This window comes from Elephas maximus, chromosome 15, assembly GCF_024166365.1.
Source record: "Elephas maximus indicus isolate mEleMax1 chromosome 15, mEleMax1 primary haplotype, whole genome shotgun sequence".
NCBI lineage: Eukaryota > Metazoa > Chordata > Mammalia > Proboscidea > Elephantidae > Elephas > Elephas maximus.
Genome location: NC_064833.1, coordinates 55149808 through 55168985, shown reverse-complemented (window position 1 = coordinate 55168985; position 19178 = coordinate 55149808). Strand labels below are relative to the sequence as shown.

Below are 19178 nucleotides of genomic sequence, written 5' to 3'. Positions count from 1 at the left end.
ATGAGATTTGGGTAATTATGCTAATACTCGCTGATTCATGAGGACAACTTCCTAAAGTGCACTTAATTAACTTGGAGATTTTGTAAACAGCTGTACATGTAGGTTCCGCAAATTGTGGGAATATGTCAATCTGACATGCGTACAGTCTGCCTTCCTAACCTCATCACTTTTTGCTGAAGCTTAAAACAAAAAGCACAGACTGGTTACTTTTTGAAGCAAGGGCTTGAAGAAGATTCTGAGAAATGTTACTTTAGCCTAAATGAAGGCAGGGAAGATCCCTGTTCAGTCCAAATGACTTAGGTAGGTTGTTGCTTTTTACATGGTGTGAGGGGAAAATACTAACGTTTTTTTCTTTACCAAAGGGTACAATCTTTCCAACATGTTGCTGCAGTAGAATTTTGCCAGTCTGTTAGTCCTGCTGATCAACATTGCTCTTCAGTGGACTCTTCTGGAGGTCAGATTTCTCGTCCAGAAGGATCCATGATTTCTGTTTCCCTTCAGACCTAGCAGCTTGTTTGATTAGATATTATAGTGACTCATTGCCCTCATTTCAATGGCAATCACCTGACTTTTAACATATTTTATTAAAATCTCATTCTCCTGGCGAATAAGAGAATACTCAGACATACAGAATACGTAACCATGATTAACACTGCCATACAATAATTTACACACACCCCTCATATCTTAAGAAAACAGGATAATGAATCACATCAGAGACAAGATCAAGCTAATCAAAATGGAGACAAGAAACGTTATCAGGAAAGAACAGGAGAGAAAAAACACATCCTACTACAATTAGAAGAAACAGCAATTGCACAAAGCTAATGACAGTGGAGAATAGGGATGGTTTTTAATAATCTTCTTATTACCACTGCATAAAATCACACTCTCAGATAATTCCTAGAAACTAAGCTAGGGATTTGCATGTGGCTTCTCAAGGGTGCTGGCAAGTTCTTTTCCCTTCATTAATTTAAGCCACAATCCTGGGTACAATCTCTTTGGGAACTAGTGAGATTATATCTAAAGATAATCAAATATTTATTGCTTAGCCTTTTCTTTGACTTCAATTGTCAGAACCTCTTCTCCAGCCTCAGCAGAAGGAGCCATGCTGATGATGAGCGATTGATCCGTAGCTCCTCTGAGTAAAACTGCCCGGCTGATCGGCGGGGGTGTTTCCTCCAGAGTAACAGGACTTGCTCTACATTTGGATGTGTCCTGTGGTTTCTCTGCTGGCTCCCTTCCTTTATCTTCATATTCTTTTCCTTTTCCTTCTCCTCCCTCAGAGTTTTCACTTTTTTTCTGGAAGGGGCAATTACAAAGAATTGGTACCAAATCAAAATCGAAGACTTCAGATTCTTTTGATTAGCATACAATGGCTAAGAATCACTGCCAAGAGAAAGACCCTCTGACTGAAGTTAATAATGAGAATCACGTCTCCCTATGTGTCTGTCGTTTGACTTAAGTGTTCTGATGTGCTGGAGAATGGGGCAGTGCTGTCACTTTTCATTTACAGGGTTGGTTTCGATTGTATTTTTTCCTTGTAAAGGAGTTCTGTTTCTATTGGTCCTCATACTCTGAATTATTAGACTTGGTGCTCAGGAGTCTTTGTTTTTGCTCTTTAAGTGTTTACTTTTTAATAAAAATAGTATTAACAAAATACTATAGAAAGTATGGTATTCCTCCTGCATAAGCTCATGGGAGAACCTCACGATGAAACTCATATCCCTTCCTTAGTACAATCTTCTCTCCATTTGTCCCATGGATGTTTAAACTATAGGTTTTGAACCTATTGTGCTTAGTATCGTATAGAGAAAGTTCATAGTAACAAATATGCTATGCTCTTTACTGATGATGCTTGGGGTCAGTTTGAGAGAGGCTTGTATGAGCTATGAGGCTATGAGTGTACACACATAAAGTTGAGAACCTTACTTAATAATACATTCACTTACATATTTCTCCACTCCCACGCAGCTTTTATACACATTGTTATTTCTACACTGATGTAAAGTGGGCATTTGGTTAACACTGCATCCCTAACTTTCACCAGTGTGTGTATGAAGAAGGAAGTCTCCTGAATGTGGCTGACTTTATATTTGCATTACCCATTTTCTGAAAGGCCCACATCTACTTGTTTCTTACAGTTTGAGAGAAAATATGATGACTGGACTCAGAAAAACTGAACCTCTGCTCTGTTTCTCAATATCTGCCCTCATAGGCTAATTAGGAGAATCAAAGAAATATCAGGCAGAAAAAAAGAAGAGAAAAACAATAACATTTGAATTCCTTCACACTTCTAGGAATTGGGAGCAAGCTCAGTGTAGGCCTGGAAGACTGAATACCTGCGTAGCTGCTTTTTTTTTTTTTCTCTGTCACAAGTTGTGATATTAGCCAAATTCCTTGACCTGGATCTCAGTTTCTTTATCTATAACATGAAGGGCTTGGATGAAGTCTCCAAGATCCCTTCTGGCTTAAGAATTTGTGGTGTATAATTATTTGAATATTTGTGAAAATATCATTTACTAGCTTGGTAAAATGGGTTATATATTTATACGTCTATATGTATGTCTCTCTCTACACACACACAGACACACACACACACACAAACCCTCTGTAATAAACCCATGAGGATTAAGTGTGCTGATATTTGGGGAAACAGTTTTAAAAATGAGAAGTGCTACATAAAAAAAAAAAATTTTTTTTTTTCAAAGCAGTAATTATTGGCAGTAGGCTAATCCAGACTAATCCAGTGTCTGAACTGGAATAAAAGTAAGAGCTTACTGAGTACACTTAGTCCAGTGCTCTGTCCATTACGACCTTCCACTAAGTCTGTCTTATTACCTGAGCTGTTTGTTCTCTCTTCAATTTGAGCAGCGTTGCAAGACCTGCTTTTCCTGTACCTCCAAGTAGGGCTTTAAACATTTTGGGTGTCTCTTTCTTAGGTGGGAAGAGAAAGGCATGTCCTTTTCTTGGAGAGGTTGACTCTGTGGCATTAGCTTTCTGCTTTAGGAGCACTCTGTGAACAGGAGAGAAAAGCTATGTTAGATAGCTCTGAGAGTTCTGGCAAAATCTACCAAGAAAACCTTCTCCTAGTCTATTTTTAATAAGCACCTCAACAGACAGTTGTATCATATGGAGAAAGTTGATTACTATATCAGAATACAATTCTCCTTGTTTTAGATTTTACAAACTTAAAACCAACCCTGTTTCTAATGGAATTTTAAAGGTCGTACCTGGCTTTCTTCATGAGGAGCTTTTCAGAATCTGGATAGTGCACTAGAATTTCTTGGAGGGTCTTCTTGTCCAGCGTTAAAAGATTGGCAAAACCATGAGCCACCACATTGGCAGTTCGACGGTTTCCTCCACCTGCTGCTAAAAGGCTGCAAGAGAGAAAAATGAGTCTTTGCTACCAGTTTCACTCTTCTTCCACTGAAATCCTTTTTAAAATAAATTGCTATGTTGTCAGACATTTACATTGCTTGGAGATAGTTCCTGGGAAGTGAGGTTTTAGGTGATAATGTGGAGAGAGTCAAGATATGGTGGTAATAGAAGTGGGAATAGTTTTCAACATGTATTTTCTCTTGACCTCCACCTCAGATCAAGGACTAGGAGCCATCCGTGTCCTGTCAGATTCTTCATCTCAGATTCTAGCAGTGCATAATTCCTTTGGACTAGATATTCTCCATTTGTTTCTCTAGATCCATTGTTTGCATTTCTCCATCTTCCTTTGCTCACCAGGAAACTGGCCTTTATTGGGCTTGCCTTTTTCCTTCCATTTGGGTTCAGCCAATGGACATATTGGTAGGAAATCAGAAAGCAGGAGGAGAGTGGGGTTGGGACATGTATTTCCTCTACCTTTCCCTGCCAGTATTTAGGTTAGCAGTGGCTGCAGTTCTTTACAAAATCTGCAGATTCTGGCATGTGGCCATCTCCTAGAATTGCAAGTAGAGCAGCCAGAGTGCATTCTGGGTCTGGTAACCATGCCTTTCTCTTGCTCCTTTCACACCTGGCTGTAGAAGCAGCTTTCTTGCTGTTGCTAGCTTTGGGATACATTGCCATTTCATGTTGGGTACTTTTAGATTTTTCCCTCACTTCTGACCATAATCCTTCTATTAATGTCTTCTCAGTTACCTTGCATTAGTGTATCTTCAGTTTCCTACCTGGGCTCTGACTGATACAACCCTCAACATTATATCTAAGGGGCAGCTCTTAATGATGCCCTGGTTACCTCAGGTGAACCCAATATTTTCCCCTTCTAATCTCCTAAGTCATCTTGTTTCTCAATATCATAAACTGCTCTGTAGTGTGCTCCTACACATGAAACTCCCCACTTGGAATGCCAGTGAATTCTGGGCCTTATGTCTCTCAGGGTCCTAGCAGGGTGTTTTGCATTTGGCAGGTGACTAACAAGTAGTTGGTGAGTAAATGTACATACAAATGAACAAAATAAAGGAATGAAAATTCTGTTATTCTCCAATGATCTGGAAAAAAAGTGCTGGTTTTTAAAAACAAGACAAGAAAAAGTACATTTCAAATATTTATAAAAACACCATAGGCTCTGCATTGAGAAGATAACACAATAGATCCCTTGGAACCAACAAGTTCAAAATGGAGAAAGAAGGATCATATTAATAAAAGCACAATCTCTATGGGTGAAAAGGACAGAAAAATGGCAGACAAATGACAGCTGAACTCTTAACTGCTGCTCCACCAGGGCTCTTACCTTATGCTACAGGCCTATTTATTTCAGCTCTTATTACCCATTCATCACGTCCAGCTTTAAAAAAAAAGTTAAAAGGCATGGTAAAAGGCAAGGAAAAAAAAGTCTGAAGGGTAAAACCAAGCATTAGAACCAAAGTCAAATATGACACAAATGTTGGAATTATCAGACAAGGAATTTAATTTTTTTTATGATTAATATGTCAAATCTATTCTTGAGATGGTCTCTAAATTCAGGTGGGATATAATCAAGGTCCTGTTTTGACTTTCATTAAAAAATTCATTGACTTGCGTTAATTTTCTTTAGCTTCAACCTGAACTTGCATGTGAGCAATTGATGGTCTATTCTGCAGTTGGCCCCTGGCCTTGTTCTGACTGATGATACTGAGCTTCTCTATTGTCTCCTTCTGCAGATGCAGTCAATTTGATTCCTGTGTATTCCATCTGGTGAGGTCCACGTGTATAGTTACGATTTATGTTGTTAAAAAATGATATTTCCAATTAGTAAGTGTTGGTCTTGCAAAAGTTTATCATGTGATCTCTGACGTCATTTCTATCACCAAGGCCATATTTTCCAACTACTGATCCTTCTTCCTTGTTTCCAACTTTCACATTCCAATCACCAGTAATTACCAGTGAATCCTGATTTCATCTTTGATCAATTTCAGACTGCAGAAATTGGTAAAAATCTTCAATTTGTTCATCTTTGACGAATCATGAGATGACATCAAAGACATCATATGAAAGCAAAAGGTCATTAAAAAGAAAAGGAGACAAATGGATGTCAGAAGAGACTCTGAAACTTGCTTTTGAACATAGAGTAGCTAAATCGAAATGAAGACATGAAGTAAAAGAACTCAACAGAAGATTTCAAAGGGCAGCTCTAGAACACAAAGTAAAGTATTATAATGACATGTGCAAAGACCTGGGATTAGAAAACCAAAAGGGAAGAACACACTTGGCATTTCTGAAGCTGAAAGAACCGAAGAAAAAATTCAAGCCTCGAGTTGCAATACTGAAGGATTCTCTGGGCAAACTATTGAACGATGCAGAAAGCATCAAAAGAAGATAGAAGGAATACATGGAGTCACTGTACCAAGAAGAACTGGTCGACATGCAACTGTTTCAGGAGGTAGTATATGATCAAGAACCGCAGGTACTGAAGGAAGAGTTCAAGCTGTACTGAAGGCATTGGCAAAAAACAAGGCTTCAGGGATTGAGGGAATACCAGTTGAGATGTTTGAACAAATGGATCCAATGCTGAAAGCACTCACTCATCTATGCCAAGAAATTTGGAAGACAGCTACCTAGCCAATCAACTGAAAAATATCCATATATGTGCCTATTCCAAGAAAGGTGATCTGATGGAATGCAGAAATTATCAAACAGTATTACTAATACCACATGCAAGTAAAATCATGCTGAAGATAATTTAAAAATGCTTACAGCAGTACATCAACAGGAAACTGCCAGAAATTCAAGCCAGATTCAGAAGAGGACAAGGAACGAGGGATATCATTGCTGATGTCAGCTGGATCTTGGCTGAAAGCAAAGAATACTGGAAAGATGTTTACCTGTGTTTTATTGACTGTGCAAAAGCATTCAACTGTGTGGACCATAACAGATTATGGATAACATTGCAAAGCATGGGAATCCCAGAATACTTAATTGTGCTCATGCAGAACCTATACATAGATCAAGAAGGAGTTGTTTGAACAGGACAAGGAGATACTGCATGGTTTAAAATCAGAGAAGGTGTGAGTCAGGGTTGTATCGTTTCACTATACTTATTCAATTTGTATGCTGAGCAAATAATCCAAAAAGCTGGGGTATATGAAGAACAATGCAGCATCAGGATTGGAGAGAGACTCATTTACAACCTGCAATATGCAGGTGACACAACCTTGCTTGCTGAAAGTTAAGAAGACTTGAAGCACTTACTGATGAAGATTAAAGGCCACAGCCTTCAGTATGGATTGCACCTCAACATAAAGAAAACAACAATCCTTACAAATGGACCAATAAGCAACCTCATGATAAGAAGAGACAAAATTGACATTGTCACAAATTTCATTTTATTTGGGTCAACAGTTAACACCTATGGAAGCAGCAGTCAAGAAATGATACAATGCATTACACTGGGCAAATGTGCTACAAAAGACCTTTTTAAAATGTTAAAAAGCAAAGTCATCACCTTAAGGGTTAAGATGTGCCTGACCCAAGCCATGATATTTTCCATCGCCTCATATGCATGTGAAAGCGGGACAATGAATAAGGAAGACCTAGAAGAATTTATGGTGTTTGTGAAGAATGTTGAATATACAATGGACCACCAGAAGAACAAACAAATCTGTCCTGAAAGTACAGCTAGAATGCTCCTTAGAAGGGAGAACAGTGAGACTTTGTCTCACTTACTTTGGATATGTTATCAGGAGGGACCAATTCCTGGAGAAGGAAATCATGCTTGGTCAGTGAAAAAGAGGAAGACCCTCAACGAGATGGTTTGACACAGGGGCTGCAACATTGGGTTCAAACATAGCAATGATTGTGAGGATGTTGCAGGACCGGGCAGTGTTATGTTCTGTTGTACATGGGTTTGCTATAAATTGGAACTGACTCGATGGCAGCTAATAATAATTAACACACTAAGGATCTAATGGAAAAAGTAGATGCCATACAAGAATAAATGGGTAATGTAAGCAGAGAGATGGAAATTTTAAGAAAGGATCAGATGGAAATGCTAGAAATATAAAACACTGTAACAGGAATAAATCACAGCTCTGATTGCCTGGTGGTACAGTGGTTAAGAGCTCAGCTGTCAACCTGAAGGTCAGCAGTTCGAATCCACCAGCTGGTCCTTGGAAACCCTATGGGGCAGTTCTACTCTGTCCTATAGGGTTGTTATGAGTTAGAATCGATTTGATTGCAATGCGTTTGGTTGTTTGGGTTTTTTTTTTTTTTGATGGGTTTATCCGTAGACTGGACATGGTCAAGGAAAGAATCCGTGAGCTTGAAGGTAAGTCAGTAGAAACTTCTCAAACTGAAATGCAAAGAGGAAAATAATAATAATAAAAAAGGACAAAACATCAAAAACTATGGAACAATTTTGAAAGGTTTAACATCCACATAATTGTAAACCCACAAAGGGAAGAAAGAGAAAAAAGAAAAGAAATATTTGAAGTATTAGTAGCCAAGAGTGTTCCATAGCAGACACCAAGCCACAGATCCAGAAAGCTGAAAGAACATCAAACAGGATAAATGTCCAAAACAACAACAAAACAAAGGCCTCACAAACCCTACTTCAAGGCATATCATATTTATTCTGTAGAAAACCAAAGACAAGAAAATCTTGAAAGAAGCGAGGATGAGAGGATGAGAGGGGAACACTTTGCCTACTTCTTATCAGAAACCATGCAAGCAAGAAGAGAATGAACATATTTAAAGTGTTCAGAGAAAAAAAAAAAAAAACAAAAACCCACTCACCTAGAATTCTGTGTTCAGGAAAACTATCCTTTAAAAATATAGAAGGAATAAAGACTTTCTCAGAAAAACAAAAACTGAAGGAATTCATCACAGACCTCCCTGCAAGAAATGATAAAAGAAGTTCTTCAGGGAGTAGGAAAGTGATTAAGGTCAGAAGCTCAGATCTACATGAAGAAAGGAAGAGCATTGGACACGGAATAAATGATGGTAAAATAAAATCTTTTATTTTTCTTATTCTCAATGGATATAAAAGATAACTGCTTGTTTGAATAGTTATAGTAGCAATGTATTGGATTATTGCAGCATATGAATAAATAAAATGAATGACAGCAATGTCATAAGAAATGGGAGGGAAGAATTGGGATTACTGTGTTATATGGTACCTGCACTCCATGTGAAGTGGTTTAATGTTATCAGAAGGTAGGCTTAAATCAGTTAAAATTGTATATTGAAAACTCTAGAAAATCCAATAAAATTTTTTAAAAAGGAAGTATAATTAAAAAAAAAGTATAATTAAGAGAGGTGATAAAATGGAATCATGTAAAATGCTCAATTAAAACCAGAGAAGGCAAGAAAAAGGGGAAAATATATTAACGTAAGTCCACCTTAAGGCATCAAATAGGGCCTCTTACCTGAACCTGACATTAAACATTGGTCCAGGAATATCTAGGACATTTGTAAATGGAATTAATCCCTCAAGACTGAAAGTATATACATGGAATCTGTGAATGTTGGCCATGTTAATGCCTACTTATTTTGCTCAGTGCTTTAAATTTTAATTTCTTGCTCCATGGTAGCACTTACTTTGTTCTTTACTAAGGTTCTTCCCAAGACAGACTCTTCCTTTGCATTGTTTTTTTCTTTTAAGACAAGAAATCTATCCATCCATCCACCCACCCATCCACCCACCCATCCATACATCCCTCCCTCCCTCCTTCCCTCCACCCATCCACCCACCCACCCACCCATCCATCCATCCATCCATCCATCCATCCATCCATCCATCCATCCATCCATCCATCCATCCATCCATCCATCCATCCATCCATCCATCCATCCATCCATCCATCCATCCATCCATCCATCCATCCATCCATCCATCCATCCATCCATCCATCCATCCATCCATCCATCCATCCATCCATCCATCCATCCATCCATCCATCCATCCATCCATCCATCCATCCATCCATCCATCCATCCATCCATCCACCCACCTAACTACCCACCTACCTACCTATCTGTCTATCATCACAATCATCTCTACTGAATCATCTACCTAACTTTCTATCTACCTTCTGACCTACCTCTCTATGAAACGGATGTTAGTATTTCAAGGACAATGATTGAATAAGCCTATTTCATTCACATTTCTGTAGCCTCAAAGCAGGGTAATTCAGTAGGTAGGCAGGGCTAGATGGCATTGGGGAGCTTAATTTGGACCTTAGAGTGTCTCTGTGAGTGTCAGACTATGAAAGCAGAACGGAAATAACATATTTAAATGTCAGGTTATTTTGAGATTTCTCAAGCTTTAATTAAACTTGCCTACAGGTTACACATTTGGAGTGCTTGATGAGTTTTTGAACGGAGGAAATAGTCTGCCTGCCAGATGGATTTTGCCCAAACTCTCTCAGCAATGTTTAAAATAGCATCTTTTTTTTTCTCTTGTCCACAAAATGCTTCTCTAGCATCCACCAATGGAAAGTTTCCCTCATTAAATAGCTTAGTAAGAAGGTCCCTAAATATTCCCAGCTCCACAAAGAGTTTCTGAATGATCACGTGCTGTAGGACAAACAGTTCAGGTTAATGTCAAATGTCCCCAGGTCATAAAATAGTGAATGGAGCAATGGCCCAGGAAACAAAGGAATTGATTCTAATGCTAGATGCCTTGACCTTAGACAATTTCTTAAGGACTTTTCTCACTTTCATTTAAATTACATAAATATTTATTAAGCACCTACTGTGTTTTCAGCACAGTGAGGTAAAGTAGGAGAAAAGGAAAATTATTAAAGCATGTGCCATGGATTGAACTGTGTATCCCAAAAATATCTGTCTACTTGGCTAGGTCGTGATTCCCAATATTGTATGACTGTCTACCATTTTGTCATCTGATGTAATTTCCCTATGTGTTGTAAATTCTATCACTGTGATGTAATAAGATGGATTAGTGGCAGTTATATTGATGAGATCTACAAGATTACATAGTGTCTTAAGCCAATCTTTTTTGAGATATAAAAGAGAGAAGTGAGCAGAGAGACATGGTGACCTCATATCACCAAGAAAGTAGTGCCGTGAGCAGAGCTCATCTTTTGGACCCAGGGTTCCTTCACAGAGAAGCTCCTAGTCCAGGGGAAGATTGATGACAAGGACCTTCCTCTAGAGCTGACACCCTGAAGTAGGACTTCCAGCCTACCAGACTGTGAGAAAATAAATTTCTCTTTGTTAAAGCCATCAACTTGTGGTATTTCTGTTATAGCAGCACTAGGTGGCCAAGACAGCATGGTATGGTTTTGTGGAAGGAATACAGGCTTTGGGACTAGACAATGTTACCAGTTATTGTGTTTCTGAGCAAGTTACTTAATTTTACTTATAGGAAACAAGGCCATTTTTTTTTTTTTTATGATAAGTATCTGATTATCTTTAGGAAGAAATACCTGTATTCAATGATGTAGAGGGTGCTATACGGTAAAAATTTTGACTGATGAGTTTTAAACCCTAATTTGCAGTATGTAACTGGACAGTAAATTACTTGCTTTGTTCTAGTGTGCCAAAGGTGGGAGAATGAAAGAAAGCAGTTGTGTGACTGTTAGAGAAATGTGGCATATTCAGATACTAGGTGAGAGAACCGTCTATGTGCAGAGCTCTGTAAATGTCAGAAATAGCAACACGGAGATTGTGTATACGTATAGAATGCACACACTTTCTGTATTTATATCTGTATCCCTATCCATATCTATCTATACCTAATATATATCTATCAGAAAGAGCTAGAATATTCAATTAGTCTCAAGCCAGTCATTAATTCCTAGCTTTGTCCAGGGCTGTCATATGTGGCACCATAACTTGTGCTCTGCATACACAGACTGTAAGGCAATTGGAGCTCCAAGGAGCTGTACAGTATACAAACCATACAATCCTTTTTTTTTTTTTTTTAAACACTGCTGCTGCATCCAGGGAAACACAGTTTAGAGTGATTAATGCATTAGTTACCATAAAAAATAATATTTTCTAAAATAAGGAAGGTTCTAGTCTAAAAGCATTTTTCTCCTCTATAATTATTTTCTATAATAAAAATAAAACTAACCCCAAGTGCTATTGATCTGGAGAGTGAAGACTGCCTAAATCTTACAGGGCTTGGCTATAGTAAGGAAAGCTAGGATCAGGTCCAATTTCCCTTTTCCCTAGTTATGTGATAGAAAAACTGGCACAATAGGCTTCTCCGCTGCTGGTTAATAAATAAGTGTACCCAAGGAAAACAAAGAAGGAAGTACTCCACAGGTGCATGTTAAGTTAAATGTTGGGGTCCTGGTATTGTTTTATAACCACCTTGTGACTATGACTCAGGGTTGCATGATCATGAGTTGACCCCAGCCACCACATAGCCAGGTAATTAAAACCCCAGAACCAACACTGTAACCTTTTAAACCTGTAATTATGTACATATCCTAGTCATGGTCCCTTCCCCACTTCTGTAGTCCCACCTACGACAGTGAAGAACTGATCTGCTACCAGTCATGATTTTGTGATGATTTTCTTTGTCCTCTATAGTATATAATACATACCATGACCGTGATTCGGTGGATTCCTTTGGCCTCTGTACTGGGTACACGCTGGTCTCCCACATTTGAATGATAATCTTTGTCTTTGTCTTGGCTTAATAAAAATCTTCTTTGATTAAATTTGAACCTGGAGTCTTTTTTTCCCCTACAACACTATCAGTGGAAAGAGTATCACATCCAACATTGAATGAAGGATGAAAACTTTAAATATTTGTTTTCATTGAGCACATTTCCAACTGTGTTACATTTAGGAATCATGAGGTCAGATCCCCTGTGTAGTCCTTTCCTGAGATATTCCTTTATCCTCATCAGTATTACTGGAAAAGCCTTTGTTGCCTGAGAATTCTTACAACTTCACTAAAAATAAAAACTTACAAAACCTTTGTGGGTATGCAAATATCAGTGACTGTTCTAGGGTCATTTCTTCCCAGGTTGCTTAATCTTTGCAAATACTTTGATATTCATAAAACTACTGAGTGGTAAGCACATGTCAGCGCAGAGATTTTTTTGTAAAATAGTTTGAAGAAAATCTGCATGCATAGAGTTTTAGTAGAGTTAAAACACTGAGAGTTCACAGATATAAAATATTTAGCCCTTTTATTCCCAGTAGGTCTTGATTTCAGAATTGAATTGGCTTAGAGAAGTAGATGAACAATGAAGAATTTAGGTAAAAATTCTAAGGAAGAAGAGAGGGAGAAAAATAACATGTAAACTTTATTTTACTCCATGTTTCCTTATCCTCCTTTGAGTACCCAAAAGAACACTTGACTACAATACTTTGGCTAGAAAATACTGTATAAAACAAACTAACACACTAGCTTAGTCACCAGCTATTCCTTTGGAGTTCAAAGAGGTAATAATGTCATATCCTTATTCAGAATTTATAGTTTTAAAGTATTTAAAAAATAAATCACTGTATTTTCTTATTTAATTACCACATCTAGTAAAGTAGGCTCTTGCCCATGCTTATAAAAAAAAATTATAGACATGGAAATTGAGTTCCAGAATCAGTAAAGTGATTTGTTCAAGGACAATAACTGTGAGTTTCATAGCTGAAATTCAACTCTAAGATCAGAGAAGGGGTCTTTTCCTTACACCATAACTTCAGTGTTTTCAGTGCAGTCATTGTTATTGTTTTAATGCCACAGATTTGCAAATGGACAATGGAAAAAATAAGGAACAAAGACCATCAAGATGGTGTGATAAGCTGAGCCAAAGTCTATCAGAATCTTACTCCCTCTCTGCTTTCCCAAATAGTCTTAAAGAGTTTTGATTTTCACAGAATTAGAGACACTGGACAAGTTATTTTAGGAGGTGTTCTGCGAATATTTGAATGACTGTTTCAACAGTGATACTGATAATATATTTATTCACAGGATTGTTTTAAGGCTCGTATAGGTTTGAAAGGAATATGCAGCTTGAAGCAAAAAAAGTGCTATACAAAGAGATTGTCTTTAAAAGGATGTAGTGAAAATATAAATATGTATTTTTAACACAGGTAGAGTTGACAGGTTCAGGATGGGAAAAAACAGATATGAAAAATATTCTCCTTCAAAGTTAATCAATTCTTGCTCCTGTTCATACTTCTAATGTATCTATGATTTCTGGCTTTTAGGAAAGAAAAAAAGAAAGAAAGAAATGGGAATAATAATGTCATACTGATGAAGGGTAAGAATAAGGAATTAAAATATTTCAGAGTGCTAGAGGTCTCCTCAGGTATCCCCCTTTTAAAAACTTGAGTGTTCAGGAGAACTAGTTAAAAATGGTTTAGAGGGAAAAAAGATTTCAAATTATTTTTCAAAATATTTGGCTTTTTCACAATAAATATTGAAAAGAAACCCTTAGAATGGGAGAAATGACAAATATAACCGGTGAAAAGTTGGAACTTGAATGTGTTAAATGAAAACCAAGCTACCTGAAACATATAAGAATATATCAACGCCTAAATTCTACTAAATACCTTGTTAAAAATCAGATGACAAAAAGATGGTGAACAAAGAAAAATGCAGAAAGTAAATGATCATACTCATGAAAATAAATAGGCCCAAAGGAAATTAATTCATTTAGCAAATATTTATCGATGACTTATTATTTTCCAGGCACTATTTAGAGAAGTGCAAATTAAAACAGCCTATTAAAATGCAAAACCAATGAGAATAATAAAGTAATACCAGTAGTGCTAGGCAAAAACAGGGATACATTGCTGGCTGTATTGTAAATTGGTTTAATTTTTCCGGAAAATAATCTGCCCATATATTGCAAGAGTTACAGAAATGTTTCTACCTTTTGACCTAGTTATTTCACTTTTGGGAATAACCCTCAAAGAAACAACTTAAAAAGAAAGACAAAATAATTTTCCAAAGATAAATATAGCACTGCTATTCTTAATTGTGAAAAGTGACACAAAAGGGCACAAGACTGAATATGCATATTCATGACAAAAATGAATGTGTATTTGTACATTCACAAAGATAGATAATTACGTTCATTTATTTATTCAATATTTATTAGACACTTATGTGAGCCAGGCACTGGGCTAAGGGCTGGAGATAGAGTGTGCAGTAAAATCCAAACATGGTATCTACCAGGGCCACTGGGAGCCTGTATCAAGCCAGTGTCCTCGTACAAATTAGGAAAATGTGGCCTCTCTGGTACGTGCAGCCCTGTGGGTACAGATCTTGGCTAGAAGAACATTCCCCTTTGCAAAATAAAGGACACCTGCTCTTAAGGGGGAGCAAATGGCCAGAGCTTATGGTTCAGGAGTGAAGTGTAGCTGGATTCCAGCACTCCCACCCCTCTCTGGACTTCTTGATGCAGAGCACAATTGGTACAGCCATGCATGGTAGTCCCGGTGCTTGCAATTTAGTGAGGAAGGAAGATACTGAATAAATAAATGCACCAACGAGTGCATAAGTACAAAGAATACTCTGAAGGGAAGGAATATAGCTTGACTAAGGACCTGAGAGGTCCCTGTAGCTGAGAGGTCCCTGTAGCTGGGAGTCAAGGAAGGCCTGCAAGAAAAGAAGCTGAGATCTAGGTAAAGGAGGTGGCGAATGTATCTAGACAGGAGTAACAACTTATGTGAAAGAAACCTCTCTGTGGCTAGATGGTATGTGGAATATTCAAGGAACTAAAAAAGCCAGAATGTCTGGATTAAAGAGGTGAGGGGGAAGGCATGTAATCTGAAGTAGAGATGTAGGCAGGGACAAGACCCTGAGGATCTTATAGGTCAGGATCAGCACTTTACTCTTATTCCTAAGAATGGTATGAAAGCATCGAATGAATTTAAGCAGAAGGGCAGCGATGTGATCAGCTCCATGTTTCCAAAAAGTTCCCTCTGGGCAAAGTGTGGAAACTGGATTGTAGAGGGGTATGGTTATTGGAGTAGGCAACATAATAGTAGGCTATTGCAATTGTCAGTGGCGGTGGTTTGGACCAAAGTGTGGCAATGGAGAAGGTAAGAAGCAAATGACTTGAGAGATACTTAGGTGAGATTGATAGGTGTTGTGGTGGACTGGCCATGTAGGGTGAAGTAAAGGGAAGCACCAAGCATGCCTTCTTTTTTTTTTTTTTTCAGTAAAATTTCAAAAGTTAGCAATTTAAAGAGTTTGGTCCTGTATTAGTTTCCTAGGGCTGCTATAACCAGTATACCACAAACTGGGTGTCTTAAAACAACAGAAATTTATTTTCTTACAGCCCTGGAGGCCAGAAGTCCAAAATCAAGGTGTCTGCAAGCCTGGGCTCCCCCCGAAGATCTCCAGTGGAAGAATCCTTCCTTGCCTCTTCCAGTTTCTGGGGGTGCCAGGTGTTCCTTGGTTTATGGATGTATAACTCCAATCTCTGACTCTTCTTCTCTGTGTCTTCTTCTCTCTCTTACAAAGACACTTGTCTTTGAATTTAGAGTCCACCTGGATAATCCAGGATGATCTCATCTTGAGATTTTTAACTTAATTACATCAGCAAAGGTCCTTTTACCAAATAAGGTCACATTCACAGGTTCTGGAATTGTCAAAGCCAAAGGACACATTGGTCCCTGATAAACCTTTGTGCTTGATAGCATCTTGTGTATACTCTCATCATAGTATACAATTCATACATCTAATCAAGTGGTATTGAAATCTTTCCTCTTCTTGTCTCACTTGTTTGTAAGGTTCTTGAAGGAAGCTATAATTTCTTGTTCAGCGTTGTACCCTCACAGCTGGCACCATGCCTGGTAGGGAAGGAATGCCTGGATTTCTCTGTGGCATATCACATTATGCTCTAAACCCGTTGCTGTTGAGTCGATTCCAACTCATAGCAACCTTATAGGACAGAGTAGAACTACTGCGTAGAGTTTCCAAGGAGCTCCTGGCAGATTTGAACTGTGGACCTTTTGGTTAGCAGCTGAACTCTTAACCAGTACGCCCCCAGAGTTTCCACATTATGCTCTAAGAGGCCCCAAATATAATTTTTCTATTTTTTGTGTAAATTTGCAATTAACTATTATATGAAAACTGCTGAATAGCAGCTGCAAATTATTTTTGAAAGGAAGCAGGATATAAATAAAGATCAACACTGAACAATTTTTATGTAGCTGCTCGTGAAATAAAAATGGGTAACTTTTAGTTCTTATCTTTAATGGCTCAGTCTGTTGGGGACACCAATCTGAACAAATTAACTATAAATCAGTGGTCACTACTGTAATAAAGGCATAAGAGAAGTGCTGTGGAAGCACAGGATGGGGGCAACTAATTGGGGGGCAGTTGGAGATAGCTTCAAAGAGGTGACATTTGAATTGGGTCTTAAAGGATGAGCAGAAATTTGCCAGGGGAAGGAATTTCAAAAGAGAAATGAAACCAGCAAGGTGTCCTATTGAAAAATTAGTAGCAATACCAATACTAAAAATGCAGATGTGTTTTCAGAAGCAAGAGATTTTAACAGATGCAGAAGGAGTAAAGGAAGTGGTTAAATACATTCAGTGACCAAGACTTTTCATTACATGTAATGAAAACCATGGCGTCATAAACTACCATAAAGCCGTCCTTGGCAGGCCCTGGAAGTCAGACAAGAGTCCCCAAGGACAAGCCAAGTGGTGTAAGAACAAGGAAATAATGCCAGGCAAAAAGTGATTGGTTAGTTCTAAGTTACTTTCCTTATATGGCATATTGGAAATGTTTCAAAGCCAGGTCATATATATAGCTAAGGCGGCAAGAGCAGATTGGTTGACTTAGGCTATGGCTCTTGGGAAGGTCAGGCATTTACAAGAAATAGAAAATAGCCAGGTCTGGGTTTGCTGATGTGGGGCTTAGCATAAGTGACTCCATCTTGCACCTAGTATACTCAGGCTAATACTGGGAAGAGGGAGATGCATCCTGTTTCTCCTTCACCACAGCCATGAAGAGAATTAAGGCAATGAACTCCCCAATGAGCACTTTTAGAGTTTGCCGGCCTACTGGTTCCAACTTGGCCTTAGTAACCAACTTGGTAATAGGAGATTTATTTAAGAAGCTGCTGCCAGGAATCTAGGATTCCTTTCAGTTGCAAATCAGCAGCACCTGCATTTTATTCCCAGGGTATTTCCTCCTGCGATGATAGTATCAGCAATTAATATATTTGTATTTATACTCAACCCTTAAGAGAGGCCAGCTAATTATTTTCTACAATGTGTCAGATTAGGCTTTTGCATGTTTTATAACCTTCAACACTACAGTGATTATTAAGTCACAAAAATATTAAATTATTTTTACAAAGACTCCCAGTAAGAGAATGATAGAAATAGGCAAAGAACTCAGGTCTTTGACTTTCTAAGAATTGTATTCCACTACTACCTCAGAGCAGGACCTTCCCAGGAGTGCCCGCCCAGTTGCTAAGTGAGGAGAAAAAAAAAAAAAAAAAAAAATAGAAGCCACATTATCAACAGAGAAATAATATGCTTCAATATTACCAGGAAAACTTAATTATGCTAATATGAAGTCATCTGCAATTATCCGCACCACTGGAAACCACAGATAACTTCTTAGCAGCCATAAAGTTACAGGTTGGACAACCTTTCTTCTGTGGTGTGGTGGACAGGTCACTGGACCCTGATCCGTGACACTCGGGTTTGAATGTTTCCCCTATCACTTATTATATATGTTATCCTGGGAAAGATTTTTGACATCCCAGATTCGCAATATTCTCAATTGTGAAATGTATATATTAATAACTCCCTGACAGCGTACTCGTCTGTCCTTAATATCCAGCATCTTATTTCAAGACACTGCCATCTTTCACTCAAACCCCTGCACTGACTCCCAATTGGTCTCTGCTATTTCATTCTTGCTCCTCTACCATCTTTTTTCAACATAGATGTTGGAGTGGCCTAAAAATTGTAATCCAGATTGTGCTACTCTCTTGCCTAAAACTCTCCACTGGCATCCATTTGTATCTAGAATAAAATAGCAAGTCTTTACCATGGCCTACAAGGTGCTATGTAATCTGGCCTTTGCTTTCCTTTTTGGCCTAATTTCTCTCACAATGTCCCTTACTTGCCATATTCCGGCCACACTGACCTTTTCGTCCCTTGACCAGACAAGCTTGCTTTTACCCCTAGACTGTCCTGTCATCTTGGGGCCTCTTCCCTCATTTCTGACCTTTTACTCTTTCAAGGCTCAGTTCAAATATTACCTCTTCAGAGGGCCCATCCCTGACCACAACATCCAAAGTAGTATCCCCGGTCGCTTTCAGTCACAGTCAATTTAGTTCAAAGCTTTGCCTTCATAACAATTATCACAGTGTGAATTTGTCTTGTCTAGTGAGGAGAGTTAATTGTTTAACTGTTTATTGTCAATTTCCCTCCACCAGACTCTAAGCTCTGTGAGGTGGTCTTGTTTATTGTTTTACTGCGTATTTCCAGAGTTTAGAGTAATACTTGGTAATCTAGTATGTACCAGGCACTCAATAAATATTTGTAGAATGAAAAATAAGTTTAAGTGAGATAATGCATATAGAAGTGTCTGGCCCACAATGTGCTTAAGTTTGTTAACTATATTCTTACTCTTAAAGGAGCCCTGATGGCACAGTGATTAAGCGCTCGGGTGTTAACTGAAGGGTCAGTAGTTCAAACCCACCAGCTGCTCCACAGGAGAATGATGTGGCAGTCTGCCTTTGTAAAGATTACAGCCTTGGAAACCCTATGGGGCAGTTCTACTCTGTCCTATAGGGTCACTATGAGTTGGA

General features: G+C 38.3%; 1 protein-coding gene across 1 annotated transcript in view; it reads right to left on the bottom strand.

Annotated features, from left to right (window-relative positions):
* Window positions 1-1041: 1041 nt before the first annotated feature.
* CNGB3 (cyclic nucleotide gated channel subunit beta 3) overlaps window positions 1042-19178 on the bottom strand; it is a 173871-nt gene continuing 155734 nt past the window's right edge. The window contains exons 16-18 of the mRNA XM_049854335.1: window positions 3234-3380; window positions 2842-3016; window positions 1042-1302 (exon numbers count right to left, since the gene is read on the bottom strand). Of these exons, the coding sequence (XP_049710292.1) occupies window positions 1042-1302; window positions 2842-3016; window positions 3234-3380 (583 nt within the window). The remainder of the gene's footprint in view (window positions 1303-2841; window positions 3017-3233; window positions 3381-19178) is intronic.